The sequence below is a fragment of the Erpetoichthys calabaricus genome, chromosome 3, assembly GCF_900747795.2.
Source record: "Erpetoichthys calabaricus chromosome 3, fErpCal1.3, whole genome shotgun sequence".
Classification (NCBI taxonomy): domain Eukaryota; kingdom Metazoa; phylum Chordata; class Cladistia; order Polypteriformes; family Polypteridae; genus Erpetoichthys; species Erpetoichthys calabaricus.
In genome coordinates, this window is record NC_041396.2 from 122195175 (window position 1) to 122221657 (window position 26483).

General features: G+C 43.2%; 1 protein-coding gene across 2 annotated transcripts in view; it reads left to right on the forward strand.

Annotated features, from left to right (window-relative positions):
- xdh (xanthine dehydrogenase) overlaps window positions 1-26483 on the forward strand; it is a 252474-nt gene that overhangs the window by 41210 nt on the left and 184781 nt on the right. The window contains exons 7-10 of one of the 2 annotated variants that reach the window (XM_051924248.1): window positions 1049-1117; window positions 17127-17228; window positions 20771-20912; window positions 24858-24950. In XM_051924248.1, coding sequence (XP_051780208.1) covers window positions 1049-1117; window positions 17127-17228; window positions 20771-20912; window positions 24858-24950 — 406 coding nt within the window. The remainder of the gene's footprint in view (window positions 1-1048; window positions 1118-17126; window positions 17229-20770; window positions 20913-24857; window positions 24951-26483) is intronic. The other variant, XM_051924249.1, reaches the window with a different exon arrangement.

Below are 26483 nucleotides of genomic sequence, written 5' to 3' on the forward strand. Positions count from 1 at the left end.
CATTTGTTACATCAGTTAAAAAAAGAAACCTACAGTTTTTTTTTTTTATTCTTCTTCATTTATTTATTCTTAATTGCTTCTTTAGCAATTTTGACATCACACTGCACTGTGATTGTGGAACAAATTCCTATGTTTATCTAGGAACAAGATCTACATGTGTATATGTGACATTGTGGGACATGGATAAAAGAACAAGCAGTTTGCTCAGAAAGCATCAACACTTTTTTCTAACAGTTTCTTTGTAGAGAGAAAACCAGTTGTGCTGTTTTTATAAACACCAAATTACATTTAAGTGTCAGATACACCTTGCCTCTAGGAAGCACACTGTTTTATACCCTAACAATAAGTTATGTTTTAAAGCATAAGTACCACTGAGAATTGACAAATACATAAGCATGTTACTTTGAGAATTTCTTTCCTTAATAAGAGAAACAATACAAACATAACATCCATAAATTGCCAAAACCCTGCTTAATCCAGTGTTAGGTTCCTGTGAGTCTAAGTCTATTCAAGGAGCATTGGACACAGGACAGGAACCAATCATGGACAGGACACCAGTCCATTACAAGACACACTAAAGCATACACCTGCATTTACCAATTCCCAAGTAACATAACATCTTTGTGGGAGCAAATCTGGACATCATGAGAAAATATGTCACACATATGGAGAGAACATGCAAACTCCACACATACAGTGCCTTGACCAAAGTTACAGCCCAAACTCTACAGTCATGAGGCAACAACTCTAAACACTGTGCCACAGCATTAATAAACAATGCATTAAAGCATAGTTTACATCTAAATGCTAATTTGTAGACACAAAATGTCAATTTATTATATTCAGAGCATTCCAAAAAGTCATTTTTAATAAATGCTTTGTTATAAACAATGCTAAATGTCTTGTTTTGTATTGTTCAGAGTGACAAATAAATTAAAAATTAGATATTGGACTAGTATTTGTGAAGTTCATAGCTCAGCACCTTCACCAATAGATCATCCTGTCTATATGCAGAAAATGTGTCTTAAACTGTCTTAAACCTTTTCAGAGCTCTGGCTGCTGTGGTGCATTACAAAATGGGAACAGCTGTTGCATGAAAAGCAAAGAAACTGATGAAGTAAGTATGCTGGTCCCCGGATATCAACATGGTATCACTGGTCTAGGGGCCTTTAAGGGACATACTGTAAAATGTCATTAGTATGAGAAAAGAATCAGCCACTGGATGACATCCCAGGAAGATAACTCTGTAAAACTTTATACAGTGGAGGAATTTTGCTCTAACATATGAATTGTTACTAGAAATGCAGGCAAATACCAAATTCACCTGCACATCAATATCTGCTTTGTTCCTATGACAGCATACTACAAATGTTTAACAGTGACACAATAAGCATGTCATTCTGACCTGTGTCTATTTTAAAAGAGAACAATTTAATATAGTTAATTTAAATGGAATATTATCGTGGTGGAGGGGTTTGCGTGTCCCAATGCACCTAGGAGCTCTGTTGTCCAGGGCTTTATGCCCCTGGTAGGGCCACCCAAGGCAAACTGGTCCTAGGTGAGGGATGAGACAAAGTGCAGTTCAATATAACCTCCTATGATGAATAAAAAATTTGGACGGCGTTTTCCCTCACCCGGACGCGGGTCACCGGGGCCCCACTCTGGAGCCAGGCCTGGAGGTGGGGCTCGATGGCGAGCGCCTGGTGGCCGGACTTGCACCCATGGGGCTCGGCCGGGCACAGCCCGAAGAGGCAACGTGGGTCCCCCTTCCCATGGGCTCACCACCTATGGGAGGGGCCAAGGAGGTCGGGTGCAGTGTGAGTTGGGTGGTGGCCGAAGGCGGGGACCTTGGCGGTCCGATCCTCGGCTACAGAAGCTGGCTTTTGGGACATGGAATGTCACCTCTCTGAAGGGGAAGGAGCCTGAGCTTGTGCGTGAGGTTGAGAAGTTCCGGCTAGATATAGTCGGGCTCACCTTGACGCACAGCTTGGACTCTGGAACTAATCTCCTTGAGAGGGGCTGGACTCTGTACCACTCTGGAGTTGCCCGCGGTGAGAGGCGCCGAGCTGGTGTGGGCATACTTATTGCCCCCCGACTTGGAGCCTGTACATTGGGGTTTACCCCAGTGGACGAGAGGGTAACCTCCCTCCGCCTCCCTTTGTGTATGCACCAAACAGCAGTTCGGAGTACCCACCCTTTTTAGAGTCCCTGGAGGGGGTGCTAGAGGGCATACCTTCTGGGGACTCCCTCGTACTGCTGGGAGACTTCAATGCTCACGTGGGCAATGACAGTGAGACCTGGAAGGGCGTGATTAGGAGAAATGGCCCCCCCGGTCTGAACCCGAGTGGTGTTTTGTTATTGGACTTCTGTGCACGTCACGGATTGTCCATAACAAACACCATATTCAAGCATAGGGGTGTTCATATGTGCACTTGGCACCAGGACACCCTAGGCCTCAGTTCGATGATCGACTTTGTGGTCGTGTCGTCGGACCTGCGGCCACATGTCTTGGACACTTGGGTGAAGAGAGGGGTGGAGCTGTCAACTGATCACCACATGGTGGTGAGTTGGCTCCGATGGTGGGGGAGGATGCCGGTCAGGCCTGGTAGGCCCAAACGTGTTGTGAGGGTCTGCTGGGAACGTCTGGCAGAGCCCCCGTCAGAAGTAGCTTCAACTCCCACATCTGGCAGAACTTTGACCAAGTCCCGAGGGAGGTGGGGGAGATTGAGTCCGAATGGGCCATGTTCCGTGCCTCTATTGTTGAGGCGGCTGACCGGAGCTCGGGCATGGGAGGAGTTTGGGGAGGCCATGGAAAACGACTTTCGGATGGCTTCGAGGAGATTCTGGTCCACTGTCCGGCATCTCAGGAGGGGTAAGCAGTGCAGTGTCAACACTGTGTATGGTGGGGATGGTGCGCTGCTGACCTCGACTCGGGACCTTGTGGGTCGGTGGGGGGGAGTACTTCGAAGACCTCCTCAATCCCACTAACATGCCTTCCAATGAGGAAGCAGAGCCTGGGGACTTGGAGGTGGGCTCCCCCATCTCTGGGACTGAGGTCACCGAGGTGGTCAAAAAACTCCTTGGTGGCAGGGCCCCGGGGGTGGATGAGATATGCCCGGAATTCCTCAAGGCTCTGGATGTTGTAGGACTGTCTTGGTTGACACGTCTCTGCAACATCGCATGGACATCAGGGACAGTGCCTCTGGATTGGCAGACCGGGGTGGTGGTCCCCCTCTTTAAGAAGGGGGACCGGAGGGTGTCTACCAACTACAGAGGAATCACACTCCTCAGCCTCCCTGGAAAAGTCTATTCGGGGGTTCTGGAGAGGAGGGTCCGTCGGATAGTTGAACCTCGGATTCAGGAGGAACAGTGTGGTTTTCGTACTGGTCATGGAACAGTGGACCAGCTCTACACCCTTAGCAGGGTCCTGGAGGGTGCATGGGAGTTCGCCCAACCAGTCTACATGTGTTTTGTGGACTTGGAAAAGGCGTTCAACCGTGTCCCTCGGGGAATCCTGTGGGGGGTACTCCGAGAGTATGGGGTACCGGACCCCCTGATAAGAGCTGTTCGGTCCCTGTACAATCGGTGTCAGAGCTTGGTCCGCATTGCCGGCAGTAAGTCGAACCCGTTTCCAGTGAGAGTTGGACTCCGCCAGGGCTGCCCTTTGTCACCGATTCTGTTCATAACTTTTATGGACAGAATTTCTAGGCGCAGCCAGGGTGTTGAGGGGCTTGGTGGACTCAGGATTGGGTCACTGCTTTTTGCAGATGATGTTGTCCTGTTTGTTTCATCAGGCCGTGATCTTCAGCTCTCTGTGGATCGGTTCGCAGCTGAGTGTGAAGCGGCTGGGATGGGAATCAGCACCTCCAAATCCGAGACCATGGTCCTCAACCGGAAAAGGGTGGAGTGCCCTCTTAGGGTTGGGAGCGAGATCCTGCCCCAAGTGGAGGAGTTCAAGTATCTCGGGGTCTTGTTCACGAGTGAGGGAAGAATGGAGCGTGAGATCGACAGGCGGATTGGTGCAGCGTCCGCAGTGATGCGGGCTCTGCATCGGTCTGTCGTGGTGAAAAAGGAGCTGAGCCGTAAGGCAAAGCTCTCAATTTACCAGTCAATCTATGTTCCTACCCTCACCTATGGTCATGAGCTATGGGTAGTGACCGAAAGAACAAGATCGCGAATACAAGCGGCTGAAATGAGTTTTCTCCGCAGGGTGTCTGGGCTCTCCCTTAAAGATAGGGTGAGAAGCTCAGTCATCCGGGAGGGGCTCAGAGTAGGGCCGCTGCTCCTCCGCATCGAGAGGAGTCAGATGTGGTGGCTTGGGCATCTGATCAGGATGCCTCCTGGACGCCTCCCTGGTAAGGTGTTCCGGGCACGTCCAACAGGGAGGAGGCCCCGGGGAAGACCCAGGACATGCTGGAGGGACTATGTCTCCCGGCTGGCCTGGGAACGCCTCGGGATTCTCCCGGAAGAGCTAGAAGAAGTGGCCGGGGAGAGGGAAGTCTGGGCATCTCTGCTCAAGCTGCTGCCCCCGCGACCTGACCTCGGATATGCGGAAGAGGATGGATGGATGGATGAATCTGATTCCAAAGCGTACTGTGGGATAATTTCTAATGTGGAAAGATGTAATAGTCAGAATTTCTCAGTATGTACAGTATGTTACCGGCCTCAGGCCTAGGGGAACCTGGGCCAAGTACAAGTCACTGTTGCTGCTGGGTATAGCCACAGCGATATGGTGGAAAAGCATTAAAGAAGCAGGCAGCAGTCACGAGTCTCAGACCATACTTCTCTGTTCTACTTTATTCTCATTTACCCAGAAATATATAAATGCTTCAATCCCTGCATAGATCAACTATGACGATCAGTTAAACAATGGTGTATGCCAATTTCCTCATCAGAACAGTGTAAACACATTTACTTTTGTTCAACAATAGTATTGTTGTCAGCTATCAAGAAGTACCTGATTAGAAAGCAATATCCCCAGAACTCTGTCATTTTCAAAGGAAGCAGGCAGTTCTGTATCACCACATTGTGTGTAGATGAGATACTAATCAAAGCAGTCTGATTATTCAAAGCAGTTGACTCTTTTGCAAGACAGGTAAATATTTATGTCCTGTAAATAGCCATCAACAATAACCTGTAGCAGAATTTTCCAGGAATTTTGTCTTTTCTTTAAAACACTGAATTCTAGCCCATTACAAGTACACAATCATAATTGCCATACACATTACAGTCATATTTACCATTCACATTATTATGGTAATAAATAAAAGAGTTGCTACAAAGGTGTCATATGCAAGTCAAATTTCAGGTGAAATGATTGCAGCTATAACTCTCCTTGGCGTTACATTCAAATATGTTATGTAGTGAATTTTATTCCATTCCTGCCTTCATTCAACCATTAATTTAGTAGCTTTTCTTGGAAAGGGGGCCAGGAACTTTTTTGTAGTATCAGGCATAAAGCAAGAACTAACCCTAGATGGAACACCCACTCACTGAGGGGCCCTTGACTGGTGGCGCTAATTATTCTTTACTTGTCACAACAATTCACTGAAAAATACATTTTAATAACTAAAAACTAGATGGGCTAGATTGGCCTTTACTATTTAGCTGAAAGAATTCATCTGGGTCAACTTTGTCAATGCCTATGACATATGACATTCCAGAAAAACTGCATTAGCACTTCACATAACCTTTTTGTTCAAGACTATTTTTGGTAATTAAGCCATGGATCTTAAATGCCATTCTCTACCCAGTTTCTGGACCTGCTATTTTTTTTTCTATGGTAGTGTGGTGACTAGAACTGCATGCAGTGCCTCAGATACAAATTATCTGCCAGCAAATTATGGTTATAATGTCACTTTATTCATATTCAGTAGGTTTTAATACATTACCTAAAATTTTATTTACCTTATAAACAATTTGCATTCATTGCCTGAAAGCTTACAATGTCAATTTATGTGTCAATATTTTATTTTAAAGTCTTTTCAGATTTTGTTTTATATAGGTCATGGTTACCCATTTTACATTTTTAATGAAGTTTCCTTTTATCTGCCTGTACCATTTCATTTATCATCATTTAACTGCATTTTCAGAAAATGGCCAAACTTTTTTTCGGCACCGTTTTTTTTTCTTTCCAATTGTGATATCATTTGCAAATGTTTTCATGTTTTCAAAGTCTACTCCAAGTATCTGAATGCATTAAATTATGAAAAGCAGCACTCCCATCACAGAATCCTAAGAGGCACAGCTAATAGCACCATCCTATGTGGAGCATTCCCCTTTCAGAATGTTTTGATTCTTGTTCATTTGAACCCAGTCTTTTGGATGTGAGAGGCAACATTTCAAATACCTGTGCCACAGAGTTCAGGGAAAATGTCAGTTTAACTAAGGAAAATTTTCATTCCTAGATTTACTTTGTCAGTGTCCATTCTGTCATATTCAATTTTCATAATAGCACGTTTTGGTACTAAAGACCACTTACATCTCCTTATGGTTAGAAAAAGATCCTTCTAAAACTAATTTGTGCCTTGTACAACAGTCACAGTGTGTTGCTTCCTTTCAATTCAATTTCATTTAATAGTAACATTACTTTCTTAACATTGAACAGATATCATTCTGGATTTTTCACCCAGGTAGTTTCTTTAGATTTTTTTTTGGCTGACAGGCATCATTTAACAAGGATATTTTCTGGATAAAGCATATTCTTGTGTGAATCTCATTGTTTCTTGTACTTGAATTTTTAACTCCAACCATGCAGCCTGAAGTACGAAAAAAATGTCTGAAGGAGAATGTCTTTCTTTTGTATGTGCTTCAGCAAATAACTAAATTTACAGCACTCAATCATATACTGTATATACTCCGTCAGAAGGAAGGACTCACGATCACTGATCTATACGAGTACAAAATCAACAGGGCATACATTTAACTGGGACAATGTACAAGTGAGATTTAAGGCCAGTATTAAAAGTGCCAGAGAGCTGGCTGAATCTTGGCTATCAAATGAGAACGCCATTAACAGACATTTGGACATAAACCCAGCATATGCAAACATAAGAAGAGCATGTTCATAATAAATAAAACTTTACGATCAGTAACCGAACACACTGACTTAGCTCCCCCTCCCCACTTAATTTTTGCTATATATTGCCTTTGATTCTTGTAAGTCTAAGCATTATCCTCTGATGAAGGCCCCTGGCAGGGGCTGAAAGCTCAGGAATAAAAACTACTTTATGATATGTGATTCATCTTCTTCCTTTGTGGATCTCCAGCTGCAAATATGCAAACTGTATCACAGACCTTCTCTTCCATATATTTAAGTATAAACATACACCACATTTTGACTGACATATAAACAAATGCTATACAGCAAGATGTTTAATGTTTTTATCAATAATTTTTTAAATATAGTGGTTTAATTTAAAATATCTATTAAAACCATCAGTTATTTCTCTTTAATCTTTCACAGTTTTCAAAGAAACTGAAAACCTTCCTAGGTTTTTGTTTTAGTACTGGGTGTAAAGATGAAAAAATCTCCCAGCAGAGCAAACTGACACTCTCCTTTGATTTTGACCAAGTTACATTTAGATGGTGACAAAAAGATACAAAAAAAATGTCTGTCAGACCATTATAGGTGCAAAAGGGAATAGGATGCAGAGAGCATTTTTAATACATAGAATTAATTTTGCATTATTGCCCTGAGTATATCAAGTATATGATTGAGTGCTGTAGATTTAGTTATTTGCTGAAACACATGAATTGAAAGGAAGCAACACACTGTGACTGTTATGCAAGGCACAAATTAGTTTTAGAAGGATCTTTTTCTAACCAAAAGGAGATGTAAGTGGTCTTTAGTACCAAAAAGTGCATTTATGAAAATTGAATATGACAGAATGGACAGCTCAGGAATAAAAACTACTTTATGATACGTGATTAATTTTCTTCCTTTGTGGCTCTCCAGCTGCAAACTTATATATATATACAGTACTGTGCAGAAGTTTTAGGCAGGTGTGAAAAAATGCTGTAAACAAAGAATGCTTTCAGAAATATAAATAATGATTGTTTATTGTTATCAATTTACAAAATGCAAAGTGAGTGAACAAAAAAAAAATATAAATCAAATCAATATTTGGTGTTACTACCTTTTGCCTTCAAACCAGCATCAATTCTTATAGGTTCACTTGCACAAAGTCAGGGATTTTATAGGATTATGAATTGTGAATGATTGTGAATGATTGTGAATTTCCCCTTGGGATTAATAAAGTATCTATCTATCTATCTATCTATCTATCTATCTATCTATCTATCTATAGTCAGGTGTATGATCAACCAATTATACCAAACAGGTGCTAATGATCATCAATGTCACACGTACATAGGTTGAAACACAGTCATTAACTGAAACAGAAACAGCTGTATAGGAGGCTTAAAACTGGGTGAGGAACAGCCAAACTCTGCTACCAAGGTGAGGTTGTGGAAGACAGTTTCATGTCATGGCAAGATTGAGCACAGCAACAAGACACAAGGTAGTTATACTGCATCAGCAAGGTCTCTCCCAGACAAAGATTTCAAAGCAGACTGGGGCTTCAAGATGTGCTGTTCAAGCTCTTTTGAAGAAGCACAAAGAAACAGGCAACGTTGAGGATCGTAGACGCAGTGGTCGGTCAAGGAAACTTAGTGCAGCAGATGAAAGACACATCAAGCTTATTACCCTTCGAAATCGGAAGATGTCCAGCAGTGCCATCAGCTCAGAACTGGCAGAAACCAATGGGACCCAGGTACACCCATCTACTTTTTGGAGAAGTCTGGCCAGAAGTGATCTTCATGGAAGAGTTGCAGCCAAAAAGACATACCTCCGATGTTATAAACAAGGCCAAGCGACTCAAGTATGTACGAAAACATAGGAACTGGGGTGCAGAAAAATGGCAGCAGGTGCTCTGGACTGATGAGTCAAAATTTGAAATATTTGGCTGTAGCAGAAGGCAGTTTGTTTGTCAAAGGGCTGGAGAGCGGTACAATAATGAGTGTCTGCAGGCAACAGTGAAGCATGGTGGAGGTTCCCTGAACGTTTGGGGCTGCATTTCTGCAAATGGAGTTGGAGATTTGGTCAGGATTAATGGTGTTCTCAATTCTGAGAAATACAGGCAGATACTTTTCCATCATGCAATACCATCAGGGAGGCATATGATTGGCCCCAAATTTATTCTGCAGCAGGACAACGACCCTAAACATACAGCCAAAGTTATTAAGAACTATCTTCAGCGTGAAGAAGAACAAGAAGTCCTGGAAGTGATGGTATGGCCCCCACAGAGCCCTGATCTCAACATCATCGAGACAGAAGGATGTGAGGAAGCCTACATCCACAGAAGATCTGTAGTTAGTTCTCCAAGATGTTTGGAACAACCTACCAGCCGAGTTCCTTAAAAAACTGTGTGCAAGTGTACCTAGAACAATTGATGCTGTTTTGAAGGCAAATGGTGGTCACACCAAATATTGATTTGATTTAGACTTCTCTTTTGTTCATTCACTGCATTTTGTTGATTGATGAAAATAAATGATTAACACTTCCATTTTTGAAAGCATTCTTTGTTTACAGCATTTTTTCAGACCTGCCTAAAACCTTTGCACGGTACTGAATATATATATATATATATATATATATATATATATATATATATATATATATATATATATACAGTATATAATGTATATGTATATATATATATATAATATATATATATATATATATATATATATATATATATATATATATATATATATATATATATATATATATATGTAATGTATATATAATATATATATAATGTATTTTAATGTACAACATTACAAAGTGGAAATTTTAGGTATAAGGAGAGTTCAAATTAAAACAACATTAATATGCAATTATCAGTATAACAATAAGCAGGTTTATAAGAACACAATTCCTAAAGACTGTTTTTCAGTGCTTTTTGATACAGTGACTGGGTGGGAATTTCCTGGCCTCTGCACTGTTTAAGCATGGCACAGTACTAGTAAGTGTGGCATTTTATTACTACTAATTGAAGTCCTTGATTAGCACACCCTGGCATAAGTTTATACATTAATATATTGTTTTTTTCATATAACTAAAAATGCAGTAACTTTATGTAACACTCATCCCTTATTTCCTTTAAACTTGCATTATATACCTCAAAAGAACCAGGCCTTGGGTTCTTAATTTTTTTTCCTGCATCTAACAGTAAACAGTATTAAATAGATCTTTCTCCTACTGGTGGTGCCTCCATTAGTGGAAATATATTATATGAAGAAGGCTGTTTTCTCTACTTAATAAATATTCACCTTTTTTTCCTACAAATACATATAATAATTAATCCCTTTCTAAATGACAGAGACCATTCTATATTAAGTGCTAAATCAAACTTTCACTTTTCTCTGTCAGCTATATATATAATACATATATTGTTTTAGTGAATAAATAATCAAAGATAAACATACTTATACTATATATATATATATATATACAGTATATATACATATATTTATAATTCTTTGAAATCTGGCTTTAAAAACAAATACTGATCAGCCACAACATTAAAACCACCTACCTAATATTATGTACGCCTCCCCCTGTGCCACCAAAACAGCTCTGACCCATCGATGTATGGAGTCTATAACACCTCTGAAGGTGTCTTGTAGTATCTGACAGGCTTGGTCTCCAACACACCCCACAGATGCTCGATGTGATTGAGAACTAAGGGAATTTGCAAGCCAGTTCAGCTCCTTGAACTCTTTGTCATTTTCCTCAAGCCATTCCTGAACATTATTTTTCAGCGTGGCAGGGTGTATTATCCTGCTGAATGAGTTGACTACCATCAGGGAATACTGTTGCCCTGAAGGAAACACATGGTCTGCAATAACTTTTAGGTAGGTGGTACGTCTCAAAGTAGTATCCACAAGAATGCTTGCCTTCTTACCATAGTGCATTATGGTGCCATCTCTTTTCCAGGTAAACAACTCAAACCATTTGACCATCCACCTGATTTAAAATGAAATGGGATTCATCAGACCAAACAACCTTCTTCCATTGCTCTGCAGTCCAGTTCTGATGTTCACGCACCCATTGTAGGCACTTGTGATCAGGGGTCAGCATGGGTATTCTGACTGATCTGCAGCTACACAGCCCTATACACAGCAAGATGTGATGCACACTGACACCTTGCTCTCATGGCCAACATTAGGTTTTTCAGCAATTTACACTGCTGTCGCTTTTGTGTGGAATCAGACCAGATGGGCTAGCCTTCCCTCCCCACCTGCATCAGTGAGCCTTGAGCACCCATGACCCTGTCACCTGTTCACCAGTTATCCTTTCTTGAACCTCTTTTGGTAACCACTGCATACCAGGAACACTTCACAAGACTTGCCATTTTGGAAATGCTCTGACCTAGTCAATTTGCCATCATAATTTTGGCCTTCTCAAAGTCGCTCACAAATGCATGATTGCCCATTTTTCCAAAACATTTTTCCAACATTTCACCTTCAAGAATTGACTATTCACTTGCTGCTTAATATACCCACCACTTCATAGGTGCCATTGTAATGAGTATAATGAATATTATTCACTTCACCTGAAAATGGTTCTAATGTTTTGGCTGATCAGTGTATTTACACAAATACACAACAATAAAACAAGTCCCATTAGATGCATGTGAACTGTCAGTATCTGCATATCCTGTTACACAAAATATTAGATAGATAGATAGATAGATAGATAGATAGATAGATAGATAGATAGATAGATAGATAGATAGATAGATAGATAGATAGATAGATAGATACTTTATTAATCCCAAGGGGAAATTCACAATATTCAAAATATTATGAACTAATTGACCAATTTTGCATAAATGTACAGGCATAAGCAATAGCAAAGTCTGATGAGTTATGTGAGGTAGCATGAAAACAACAGAACAGGAGTGTTTCATAGGAATTCTAAAGTAGTAATATTAAATTGACAAGTTTAATATCACAAAGGTAATCTTAAAATTGTGGCAAATCTAAATAAGGAGAAGAGATTTAGAAGGTGAAAGCATGTGGGGTTTATGACATTTGATATTTGAATTAATTTTACTTACTGTTTACTTATTATTAAATATTCCTAATATGTCCTTCATATCAGCAATATTTACTTCAAGAGCACTTTTTCATAAAAAATAATGTAGCCCAAAGTGCTTTACAAGATGTCAAAGAAAAAGTTGCAAGGAAAATCAAAATTAAGTAAAGCCAGATAAGAAGAAGAATAAATAAATAACATATCGAAAATAGTAGAATACATTGATGCAGTTTCACAACAGCAAATATCACTAACTTGACAAAGAGATTTTCTGATGAACTTGATTTGAAAAATGTGCTCTTATAAAAGCAGCTTTAAAGAGTTTGTAGAAATGTAAATATTTAGAATTACTTTGATACGCATTAATTCATGTGGCAATGACATTATAATGTTTTAATTTCTATTGTTGGTTTTAAGCAGTATTTAATTTTCAGTTGGAAAGAATAAATTTAGTACAGTATATGCATATAATAAGATAAATCAGATAATCCACAACATATGACTCTTTATAAACCCCTCACTGAAATCCTCCAAAGCCAATAAAATGCCCACCATTTGTTATTACCCTGGAGGTAAATTTCCCCTTTATGCCACACATAAAATTCAACTCTGAACTGTACATTTTTTATCAATTAAAAGTATGAAAATGTAAGGCTTTCAATTTTTTTTCCCATATCAAACCACACTATTGTTAACAAATTAAAAAATAATATGTTCAAGAAAATGGGTGAACATAAGAAAAATTAAAACACACACAAACCATCCATAGTTTGAACATTAGAACAATCTAGATGAGACCAGGCTTCTTTTAGTCCAACAAAACTTGTCAGTCCTATTCACTTCATTCTTCTAAAATAACATCAAGTCAAATTTTGAAAGTACCTAAAGTCCTACTGTCTACCACACTACTTGGTAGTTTATTCCATGTGTCTATAGTTCTCAGTGTGAAGAAAAACTTTGTGCCAAATTTAACAAGTTTCCATCTGTGTCCCTATGTTATTGATAAACTCATTTTGAAATAACAGGCTTGATCTACCATACCAGTTTCCCTTCATAATTTTAAACACTTTAATTATGTCATCTCTTAATCTTCTTTTGCTTAAAATGAAAAGGCTCAGCTCTTTCAATCTTTCCTCATAATTCATCCTCTGTAATCCTGGAATCAACCTAGTTGCTCTTTTCTGGACTTTTTCCAGTGCTGCTATGTCCATTTTGTAGCCTGGAGACCAAAACTGCACACAGTACTCAAGATGAGGCCTCACCAGTGCATTATAAAGCTGAAGAATAACCTCCTCAGACTTGTACTCCCCCCGTCTTTAACCGCCACCTTATCGTGGTGGAGGGGTTTGCGTGTCCCAATGATCCTAGGAGCTCTGTTGTCCGGGGCTTTATGCCCCTGGTAGGGCCACCCAAGGCAAACTGGTCCTAGGTGAGGGATGAGACAAAGAGCGGTTAAACAAACCTCCTATGATGAAAAAACAATTTTGGACGGCGTTTTCCCTTGCCCGGACGCGGGTCACCGGGGCCCCACTCTGGAGCTAGGCCTGGAGGTGGGGCTCGATGGCGAGCGCCTGATGGCCGGGCCTGCACCCATGGGGCTCGGCCGGGCACAGCCCGAAGAGGCAACGTGGGTCCCTCATCCCATGGGCTCACCACCTATGGGAGGGGGCCAAGGAGGTCGGGTGCAGTGTGAGTTGGGTGATGGCCGAAGGCGGGGACCTTGGCGGTCCAATCCTCGGCTACAGAAGCTGGCTCTTGGGACGTGGAATGTCACCTCTCTGAAGGGGAAAGAGCCTGAGCTAGTGCGCGAAGTTGAGAGGTTCCGGCTAGATATAGTCAGACTCACCTCGACGCACAGCTTGGACTCTGGAACCAATCTCCTTGAGAGGGGCTGGACTGTACCACTCTGGAGTTGCCCCCGGTGAGAGGCGCTGAGCGGGTGTGGGTATACTTATTGCCCCCCGACTTGGAGCCTTTACATTGGGGTTTACCCTGGTGGACGAGAGGGTAGCCTCCCTTCGCCTTCGGGTGGGGGGACGGGTCCTAACTGTTGTTTGTGCGTATGCACCGAACAGCAGTTCGGAGTACCCACCCTTTTTGGAGTCCCTGGAGGGGTGCTAGAGGGCATACCTTCTGGGGACTCCCTCGTTCTGCTGGGAGACTTCAATGCTCACGTGGGCAATGACAGTGAGACCTGGAAGGGCGTGATTGGGAGGAATGGCCCCCCCGATCTGAACCCGGGCGGTGTTTTGTTATTGGACTTCTGTGCTCGTCACGGATTGTCCATAACGAACACCATATTCAAGCATAGGGGTGTTCATATGTGCACTTGGCACCAGGACACCCTAGGCCTCAGTTCGATGATCGACTTTGTGGTCATGTCGTAGGACTTGCGGCCACATGTCTTGGACACTCGGGTGAAGAGAGGGGCGGAGCTGTCAACTGATCACCACCTGGTGGTGAGTTGGCTTCGATGGTGGGGGAGGATGCCGGTCAGGCGTGGTAGGCCCAAACGTGTTGTGAGGGTCTGCTGGGAACGTCTGGCAGAGCCCCCTGTCAGAAGCAGCTTCAACTCCCACCTCCGGCAGAACTTCGACCACATCCCGAGGGAGGTGGGGGACATTGAGTCCGAATGGGCCATGTTCCGTGCCTCTATTGTTGAGGCAGCTGACCGGAGCTGTGGCCGTAAAGTGGTCGGTGCCTATCGTGGCGGCAATCCCCGAACCCGTTGGTGGACACCGGCGGTGAAGGATGCCGTCAAGCTGAAGAAGGAGTCCTACAGGACCCTTTTGTCCTGTGGGACCCCGGAGGCAGCTGATAGGTACCGGCAGGCCAAGCGGAATGCGGCTTTGGTGGTTGCTGAGGCAAAAACTCGGGAGTGGGAGGAGTTTGGGGAGGCCATGGAGAACGACTTTCGGACGGCTTCGAGGAGATTCTGGTCCACCATCCGGCGTCTCAGGAAGGGGAAGCAGTGCAGTGTCAACACTGTATATGGTGGGGATGGTGCACTGCTGACCTCGACTCGGGACGTTGTGGGTCGGTGGGGGGAGTACTTTGAAGACCTCCTCAATCCCATTAACATGCCTTCCAATGAGGAAGCAGACCCTGGGGACTCAGAGGTGGGCTCCCCCATCTCTGGGACTGAGGTCACCGAGGTGGTCAAAAAACTCCTTGGTGGCAGGGCCCCGGGGGTGGATGAGATACGCCCGGAATTCCTCAAGGCTCTGGATGTTGTAGGACTGTCTTGGTTGACACGCCTCTGCAACATCGCATGGACATCAGGGACAGTGCCTCTGGATTGGCAGACCGGGGTGGTGGTCCCCCTCTTTAAGAAGGGGGATCGGAGGGTGTGTTCCAACTACAGAGGGATCATACTCCTCAGCCTCCCTGGAAAAGTCTATTCAGGGGTCCTGGAGAGGAGGGTCCGTCGGATAGTCGAGCCTCGGATTCAGGAGGAACAGTGTGGTTTTCGTCCTGGTCGCGGATCAGTGGACCAGCTCTATACCCTTAGCAGGGTCCTGGAGGGTGCATGGGAGTTTGCCCAACCAGTCTACATGTGTTTTGTGAACTTGGAAAAGGCATTCGACCGTGTCCCTCGGGGGAATCCTGTGGGGGGTACTCCGAGAGTATGGGGGTACCGGCCCCCCTGATAAGGGCTGTTCGGTCCCCTGTACGATCGGTGCCAGAGCTTGGTCCGCATTGCCGGCAGAAAGTCGAACCCGTTTCCAGTGAGAGTTGGACTCCGCCAGGGCTGCCCTTTGTCACCGATTCTGTTCATAACTTTTATGGACAGAATTTCTAGGCGCAGCCAGGGCATTGACGGGGTCCGGTTTGGTGGGCTCAGGATTGGGTCACTGCTTTTTGCAGATGATGTTGTCCTGTTTGCTTCATCAGGCCGTGATCTTCAGCTCTCTCTGGATCGGTTCGCAGCCGAGTGTGAAGCGGCTGGGATGAGAATCAGCACCTCCAAATCCGAGACCATGGTCCTCAGCCGGAAAAGGGTGGAGTGCTCTCTCAGGGTTGGTAGCGAGATCCTGCCCCAAGTGGAGGAGTTCAAGTATCTCGGGGTCTTGTTCACGAGTGAGGGAAGAATGGAGCGTGAGATCGACAGGCGGATCGGTGCGGCATCCGCAGTAATATGGGCGCTGCATCGGTCTGTCGTGGTGAAAAAGGAGCTGAGCCGCAAGGCAAAGCTCTCAATTTACCAGTCGATCTATGTTCCTACCCTCACCTATGGTCATGAGCTATGGGTAGTGACCGAAAGAACGAGATCGCGAATACAAACGGCTGAAATGAGTTTCCTCCGCAGGGTGTCTGGGCTTTCCCTTAAAGATAGGGTGAGAAGCTCAGTCATCCGGGAGGGGCTCAGAGTAGAGCCGCTGCTCCTCCGCATCGAGAGGAGTCAGATGAGGTGGCTCGGGCATCTGATCAGGATGCCTCCTGGACGCCTCCCTGGTGAGGTGTTCCGGGCACGTCCAACCGGGAGGAGGCCCCGGGGAAGACCCAGGACACGCTGGAGGGACTATGTCTCTCGACTGGCCTGGGAACGCCTTGGGATTCTCCCGGAAGAGCTAGAAGAAGTGGCCGGGGAGAGGGAAGTCTGGGCATCTCTGCCCAAGCTGCTGCCCCCGCGACCCAACCTCGGATAAGCGGGAGACAATGGATGGATGGATGGATGGATGGACTTGTACTCCACACATTGTGCTATATAACCTAACATTCTGTTAGCCTTCTTAATGGCTTCTGGACACTTTTTGTAGCCCTTTTTAACACCCTCAAATATAATATTTTTGGTGGAAAACAAAATTTCACCTTTTTACCTTGCAACAGTTCAGTACTCAATTTAAGACAGAAAAAAAATGTTAGCACTTGGTGGTACACCAAGGCAGAAGGTTGAGTGACCCTGTTCTAGATTTATATTGTAGAACACTTAATACCAAATTTGAAGAAATTGTTTTAAAAAGCATGCTTTGAAGAATACATGAAGGGTATCTTATTTTGCATTTTTTTTAATCTATAGAACTGTACTTTGCAGACTGACTTCACATCTAGATTATTTGACTCCTCCGAGTTCAAGCCATTGGATCCAACTCAAGAACCCATCTTTCCACCAGAACTACTGGTAGGATAATTCTTTGCTAATTTTTTCTTTAAAGAAATCTTGTAAAATAATTAAGACGAATAACATTTACTTGGATGCATGTTTAAAATGCTCTTTTATGACAGCAGGTATAGTTAATAACATATTATTTATCCAAACAAAATTGATCACATCTAATAGCTGGTTGTGAAAGTGTTTGTGAAAATATGTTTCCCCCTGAATAAGATTAATAAACTTATGCATGCTTTTCACACTGTGACAGGAAAACCTGGATGAGCAATTGAGCACATACAACACTGACTTTCATTCATCAATGTACATCAATGTTCTGAAGAAACACCACTGTAGATACTGATAATATCAATAAATAAACTTTATATGAATACCTAATATATTAAGGAGCATATTTAAACCATGGTTATAGAGAAGAAACATTGATTTTTTCATATGTTGAATTTCTGCTTCTTATAAACAACTTAGTCTGTTCATTTCTTACTGAGTTGTGCATGGCTTAGATTATTTAGGTTTAGATCAACCTTATAAGACTGGGGAAGAAACAAAGAGAATTTAATTTTTGCTGGAGTCTTAACAAATCATGGTTGGATTCTTTAACTATTTCTACATTCTACTGACTACACCTGGTAATTTTTATGATAAAAGACTGTTAATAGGAAACCTAGCTATACTGTATACAATCAGTGCTAAAGAAATTATTCAGTTTATTGAAATGAAATTTTTTTTCAAAACCACGTGTTGAATTATAGGAATAAACAGAGAAGCTCTAGCAATTTTTCTTCCCCAGGCAAAGTTGTAAATGGCATTCCACCACCCCCTTTGCTTTGAGTGGAACCATCACTGCTAAACCTGTACATTGAAATCTGGAGACCGACTGGGGACAGCGCAGTATGGAGGGTTGGAATACAAACCATTGAATTTTCAAATTGAGAATGTCGAGTGGGTACTTTAGATACTTATAGCAACGTATGTTTACAACTCTATCTCAGAAGCCAGTTTTATTAATTTGTTTGTTTATTTATTGCTTGTAGCATTTTTCCATATAATCATATTATCACAATCAGAAATCCTATAGGTTTCTATTTAAACCTCCAGCTAAACATGTACCATATATGATGATGGTGACAGTCTAGTTAAAATCTTACCAAGACAGCTCTGTAACATGTCATTTACATTAATAAAATAAACTGACAAACCTAATATAATCACAAAATTCAATGTAATTGAAGTATAATGGTTATTTTTTAATAGGAGTCTTTGCCTACGATTCCATTTACTGTATTGCCTATATGCAAATAATGCAATCTAACTATCCAATCAATGCACAGTCTCACAGAGATTTTCCTGCAAAAGAACTGCTTTAGCATGCCAAGAGTGAATATTTTAGATAGGGCAGAACAACAGAGAACAATATTTGCCAAATTTTAAGTTTTAATGTAAGTCTATCTGGGAGATAATTATAGTTTAAATTAAATCAGCCTTTATCAATGGGTTCAAGAGGTTTAATTTTATTGTGCCTTGTCTGTCTGTGTCTGCTATGCTACAGTTTGAGGATTATTATTATTATTATCAATGTTGTTGTTGTCTATGTTATTGGTGGATTGTGTAGGTCATTGCTAGTATGCAAAAATAATCTAAAATTATGTGATCAGACAGTTGTATTGAGTCTGAAGTTTTGTAGGTGTGTACTGTATTGTAAAGAAAAAAAAAAGCCACACCCCCAGTTAGTGTGAGTAAATGGAAAAGATGGGCCTAAAATGAAACTCTAAATGCTAAACATACTTGAATATTTATTTTTTATATATTAATTCTGAGCATGCTGCCAATAAAATGTCTCATGTGGCCTATTGTTCTCTACATGTAGCTACTCAAAATCCCAAACAGAGTGTTAGTTGTGTTGTTTGTCCATGTACAGTACACTGTGGAAGAAATTTATGGGCACCCCCCACTGGATTGCCTAGGTTTAGGCAATAAAACACAGCCAGAAGAAAACATTAATCATTCTTATATATTATCTAAATCTTGCAAGAGGTAACCTTTGGAGCGCAAGCAACTAATTAGCAAGTGTTACAAAAAAGGAGCGTCTTCTGCACTATATGTATACTTCATTGATTAGATCACAATTCCAAGGAATTCATTAGATAATCAGAAAACTTTTAACATGATTGGCTACACCCAGTTGCTAACAGGACATGACTAACGTTGATAACCTTAAATAATCACAGTTAACCCAGTCCGCTAGGTTGATTGATAGTCCTGTAAGCTTAGGAGTACGTGGTTTTATTAAATGTATTTAACAAGTGTGTTTATGACCATGAGATTTTGCACATTTATCCTGTTGTTATGATTTAAGAGACAATGGTTTTCTTTTTTTGAATCCAGTTGAAAACATCAACAGGAAACTTAGCATAAGAATTATAATACAACAATGATTATGCCTTAAATATGACCTTTTCTCTTAAACTGAATATATTTTTGCTATAAAATAACTAAAAATACCTTGCTCATAGTCAATGTTAAAATTACATGTTCAGCCTTTAAGCTTATGAGACTCAGCACATGCTAGGTGCACTTCGAACCAGGGTTCATATTCAACTCTTACAACACACAAGGCCAAGCAAGAACATTTATCTTGATATGCAACTGTAGTATAAAAAAGCAGCAAAAATGCCTGCTTTGCGGATTACATACAGTACTGTATGGACTGTGGTATACAACTGATCTGGCAAAATGGAGTGACTGCTCCTACATGTCTCATTCATTCAAAAGTACTACATTAAAAATTATTTTAGTAGTACACAAAAAAAAACCAAAAACCTTGCATTGGGAGTATAATGAGAGTGCTCCATAATGCAATGGCTTCCCATCCCCTGTTAATTTCTACCATGTGTCCTAACAATGATCCTGCATTGGAATTAATATTTGTAAATTCAGGCAGCAGTACTGGCATCATGGGTATAAATACTGCACCTGGTTGCTGTCCAAGTTTTAACCTTCTCCTTTTTTCTTCATGGGCTTTTCTCTACACATTTCAGAAAATTTTCAGATAAACTAATAAACCAATCAATAAAATTTAAATTTAAGTTAGAGACCAACACATATACTGTATAAGAATATACAGTATCTTTAATGTTTTTTTACATTATTTAGTTGGGGTAATATACTAATGTCTGGTATGTGATTAAAATCAGCATATTTTTAAAAGGAGGCACTTTCACCATGATAGGTACTTATAAACAGAGGGGAAACAAGAGTGTTGTTTTAGGTGTGGATTAAGAATACAATGTTAATTTTAATTAATAAGAATAACTGGACATTCTTAAATCTTGCTAACAACTTGATACTAAAAACAACTATATAGGTCAAGCATTGAAAATTTTCTCAGATCATGTTCCCCTCAATAGTGAATTAATTTCCACCTGGGTTTCCTATTATTTTAGTTTCATCACATTATAATCAGTGTTCTGAGATCAAAAATTTCTAAGTAGATAAACTGATAAATAAGCCACATTATGCTATTAATAAACATGTACTTTTTTCTCTATAAGATGCTTATACAAAAAACATCTACACAAGTTCAGTTTCAAGGTGAACGTGTCTCGTGGATTCAACCTAATTCTCTCAGTGATCTCCTGTGTCTTAAGGCAAAACATCCAGACGCAAAGCTTGTGGTTGGAAATACAGAAGTAGGTAAGGAAAACACTTTACAATGATTACTACTTTATGTGATCATTTAAAGAAAATTTTAAAACAAAGGTAGAAAATGTCAAAGAAATGGCAAACTTTTGTAACCACAGAGGGTATGTCTCTTCAGAAGGATACCTAAGATCCATCCATCCATCCATCCATCCATCCATCCATCCATCCATCCATCCATCCATCCATCCATCCATCCATCCATCCATCCATCCATCCTCTTCTGCTTATCTGAGGTCGGGTCGTGGGGGCAGCAGCTTGAGCAGACATACCCAGACTTCCCTCTCCCCGGCCACTTCTTCTAGCTCTTCCGGGAGAATCCCAAGGCGTTCCCAGGCCAGCCGGGAGACATAGTCCCTCCAGCGTGTCCTGGGTCTTCCCCGGGGCCTCCTCCCGGTTGGACGTGCCCGGAACACCTCACCAGGGAGGCGTCCAGGAGACATCCTGATCAGATGCCCGAGCCACCTCATCTGACTCCTCTTGATGTGGAGGAGCAGCGGCTCTACTCTGAGCCCCTCCTGGATGACTGAGCTTCTCACCCTATCTTTAAGGGAGAGCCCAGACACCCTGCAAAGGAAACTCATTTCAGCCGCTTGTATTCGCGATCTCGTTCTTTCGGTCACTACCCATAGCTCATGACCATAGGTGAGGGTAGGAACATAGATCAACTGGTAAATTGAGAACTTTGCCTTACGGCTCAGCTCCTTTTTCACCACGACAGACCGATGCAGAGCCCGCATCACTGCGGACGCCGCACCGATCCGCCTGTCGATCTCACTCTCCATTCTTCCCTCACTCGTGAACAAGACCCCGAGATACTTGAACTCCTCCACTTGGGGCAGGATCTCGCTCCCAACCCTGAGAGGGCAATCCACCCTTTTCTGGCTGAGGACCATGGTCTCGGATTTGGAGGTGCTGATTCCCATCCCAGCCGTTTCACACTCAGCTGCGAACCGATCCAGAGAGAGCTGAAGATCATGGCCTGATGAAGCAAACAGGACAATATCATCTGCAAAAAGCAGTGACCCAATCCTGAGTCCACCAAACCGGACCCCCTCAACACCCTGACTGCGCCTTGAAATTCTGTCCATAAAAGTTATGAACAGAATCGGTGACAAAGGCCAGCCCTGGCGGAGTCCAACTCTCACTGGAAATGGATTCGACTTACTGCCGGCAATGCAGACCAAGTTCTGACACCAGTTGTACAGGGACCAAACAGCCCTTATCAGGGGGTCCAGTACCCCATACTCCCGGAGCACCCCCCACAGGATTCCCCAAGGGACACAGTCGAACGCCTTTTCCAAGTCCACAAAACACAGGTAGTTTGGTTGGGGGAACTCCCATGCACCCTCCAGGACTCTGCTAAGGGTGTAGAGCTGGTCCACTGTTCCGCGACCAGGACGAAAACCACACTGTTCCTCCTGAATCCGAGGTTCGACTATCCAATGGACCCTTCTCTCCAGAACCCCCAAATAGACTTTTCCAGGGAGGCTGAGGAGTGTGATCCCTCTGTAGTTGGAACACACCCTCCGGTCCCCATTCTTAAAGTGGGGGACCACCACCCCAGTCTGCCAATCCAGAGGCACTGTTGCTGATGTCCATGCGATGTTGCAGAGACGTGTCAACCAAGACAGCCCTACAACATCCAGAGCCTTGAGGAACTCCGGGCGTATCTCATCCACCCCCGGGGCCCTGCCACCAAGGAGTTTTTTGACCACCTCGGTGACCTCAGTCCCAGAGATGGGGGAGCCCACCTCCGAGTCCCCAGGCTCTGCTTCCTCATTGGAAGGCATGTTAGTGGGATTGAGGAGGTCTTGGAAGTACTCCCCCCACTGACCCACAAGGTCCCGAGTCGAGGTCAGCAGCGCACCATCCCCACCATATACAGTGTTGACACTGCACTGCTTCCCCCTCCTGAGACGCCGGACGGTGGACCAGAATCTCCTCAACGCCATCCGAAAGTCGTTTTCCATGGCCTCCCCAAACTCCTCCCATGCCCGAGTTTTTGCCCCAGCAACCACCAAAGCCGCATTCTGCTTGGCCTGCCGGTACCTATTAGCTGTCTCCAGAGCCCCACAGGACAAAAGGGTCCTGTAGGACTCCTTCTTCAGCTTGACAGCATCCCTCACCGCTGGTGTCCACCAACAGGTTCGGGGATTGCCGCCACGATAGGCACCGACCACTTTACGGCCACAGCTCCGGTCAGCTGCCTCAACAATAGAGGCACGGAACATGGCCCATTCGGACTCAATGTCCCCCACCTCCCTCAGGACGTGGTCGAAGTTCTGCCGGAGGTGGGAGTTGAAGCTACTTCTGACAGGGGGCTCTGCCAGATGTTCCCAGCAGACCCTCACAACACGTTTGGGCCTACCAGGCCTGACCGGCATCCTCCCCCCACCATCGAAGCCAACTCACCACCAGGTGGTGATCAGTTGACAGCTCCGCCCCTCTCTTCACCCGAGTGTCCAAGACATGTGGCCGCAAGTCCGATGACACGACCACAAAGTCGATCATTGAACTGAGGCCTAGGGTGTCCTGGTGCCAAGTGCACATATGAACACCCCTATGCTTGAACATGGTGTTTGTTATGGACAATCCATGACGAACACAGAAGTCCAATAACAACAAACCAACTCAGGTTCAGATCGGGGGGGCCATTCCTCCCAGTCATGCCCTTCCAGGTCTCACTGTCATTGCCCACTTGAGCATTGAAGTCTCCCAGCAGTACGAGGGAGTCCCCAGATGGTATGCCCTCTAGCACCCCCTCCGTGGACTCCAAAAAGGGAGGGTACTATGAACTGCTGTTCGGTGCATACGCACAAACAACAGTTAGGACCCATCCCCCCACCTGAAGGTGGAAGGAGGCTACCCTCTCGTCCACCAGGGTTAACCCCAATGTACAGTCTCCAAGTCGCAGGGCAATAAGTATGCCCACACCCGCTCGGTGCCTCTCACCGGGGGCAACTCCCGAGAGGTACAGAGTCCAGCCCCTCTCAAGGAGATTGGTTCCAGAGTCCAAGCTGTGCGTCGAGGTGATCCCGACTATATCTATATCTACCTCTCAACCTCGCGCACAAGCTCAGGCTCCTTCCCCTTCAGAGAGGTGACATTCCACATCCCAAGAGCCAGCTTCTGTAGTCAAGGATCGGAGCGCCAAGGTCCCCGCCTTTGGCAACCACCCAACTCACACTGCACCCGACCTCCTTGGCCCCTCCCATAGGTGGTGAGTCCATGGGAAGGGGGAACCACGTTGCCTCTTTGGGCTGTGCCCGGCCGAGCCCCATGGGTGCAAGCCCGGCCACCAGGCACTCGCCATCGAGCCCCACCTCCAGGCCTGGCTCCAGAGAGGGGCCCCGGTGACCCGCATCCGGGCGAGAAAAAACGCCGTCCAAATTTTTTATTCATCATAGGAGGTTATGTTGAACCCCACGTTGTCTCATCCCTCACCTAGGACCAGTTTGCCTTGGGTGGCCCTACCAGGGGCAAAAAGCCCCGGACAACAGAGCTCCTAGGATCATTGGGACACGCAAACCCCTCCACCACGATAAGGTGGCGGTTCGAGAAGGTGTAAGATCCATCCATCCATCCATTATCCAACCCACTATATCCTAACTACAGGATCACGGGGGTCAGCTGGAGCCAATCCCAGCCAACACAGGGCGCAGCCCACCGCAGGATACCTAAGATGATGTTTTTATGTCAAACTATGTATATTTGTAGGGCTTCCTCATAATTTCCAGTTTTTTTTAAAGTATTTCTCTTCATTGGACTGAAGGTGATGGAAAATAAACACAAAATTATTTCTATTTTCTCATGCAATGTCAGCCTCAAGATATACTGCTCATTTTGGTTCTTTCTTGTTAAATCCATTGCATTGTGGTGATTAATTGCTTTAAAGTAGATTAATATATTCATTTATAAATCTTTTTTATTTTCCAGGAATTGAAATGAAATTTAAAAATATGTTGTATCCAGTTATTATAGCACCTAATTATATTCCTGAAATGACATCTGTCCTGCACTCCGAGGATGGTGAGTGACTATTATAGTGATATAAAATTACAAGACCGGTAGAAGCTAAACTTCCTGTTTAAACTGTTTTGTTTTTAACTAGCAGTGAACTTTTTTTTATATTTTACAATGAAGTTGGATTTCAATGTCACACACCTCTGCTTATTAATATATGTAACTTTTTTTTCCAGTGAGGCATTTTTTTCACTTTTTTATATTTGATTTTACCAGTGTCATGTGTTTTGAAATTCCAAGAAGGGAAGATCAATACCTCCTAAGCCTTCAAAGCTAATAGTAAATTTAACTTAGTTCACCTAAAACTCAAAATCCTCAATTACAAAATGAGAAAACGTACAAAATTCTAGGAAGAGACCACAAACCTTTCACATAAAGGGAAGCCATTTAAGGAAGCTGAAGAATACAGTTGTTTATGCAGACTAATATGTGGCATGCAACATTCTTATATGGGACTTTTGGGAAAGTGCACATTAAATAAATGCAGCACTTGAGAGTCATAATTGACGCAGACTAAGGTAAGAGAGCAAGGATAAATATAAAATGCAAACCAAAATAAAGAGAAACTTAAGAGCAAGGGAATGGAAAAAAATGACAGAAAAAATCAAGATATCCATTATAAAACTGAAATCCAAACATTATGACCATCTCCATTTTTACATAAGAGTCCAGATGGACTGATTCTATTAAAATGAGTGGCACAAATAATAGTTTACAGGACGTTACAGAAGGGAAGTTAGACATTAACAAAAGTCTAGAGATCAGTCATCAAATTCGTAGTCAGTAGTGAAACTAGAGTTGATACTAAAAATTTCTAGACTGAAATGTTTTTGGCAAAGGTCTTTCCTTTATTCTCCAACAGTTTTGACATAATGCAACTTATGCCTCCATGACATCAAGTATTGCAGAGTGTACACTATGTGCTTACCAACTAAAATGCACAAAACCCATTAAAGATGAATGTACAGGGCAATGTAATAACATTAATTGTTATGTCATAGGTAAAGCAGTAAAAACTGTGAACGTGCAGTAAAAACTATGAACATGGTAAACGCGGTCCCAAGAGAGACATGGTGAACACTACTCCGAAACCCCCTCTTAAACAGTGATTCAATGGGAAACAAACACAGCTTTTCATCTCCTCTTTGTGGCATCAGCAGCTAGCCTGCTGCTTGCTGCCGTGCCGTGAGAATTGCATCTCGTGCGAGTTCTCCGAGGATAAAAGACAGCGCCACGGCTGTCCTGGTGTCTCACTGCCTTGCATCTCCTACCCAAAACACCCTCTGCACCGATCTGGGCTCCCGAGCTGCTGCGCCCCCTTGCGGAGGAAGATTTTGTGTTCTTTTGAACAAGAGGCGGAGCTGAGGCAGCTGGTGTGACTGTTGTCCTTTGTGCAGCCTGATCACTCCTGAAAGAGACTTGTGTTTGTTCTGCCTGGACTGGAATAAAGTTTCTGTCTCTTTGAAAACCCTGAGCGCTAATGTGCAACTTTGTGACCCAAGAGTGACAAAACATAAAGAAATAAATCAAAAACAGTAT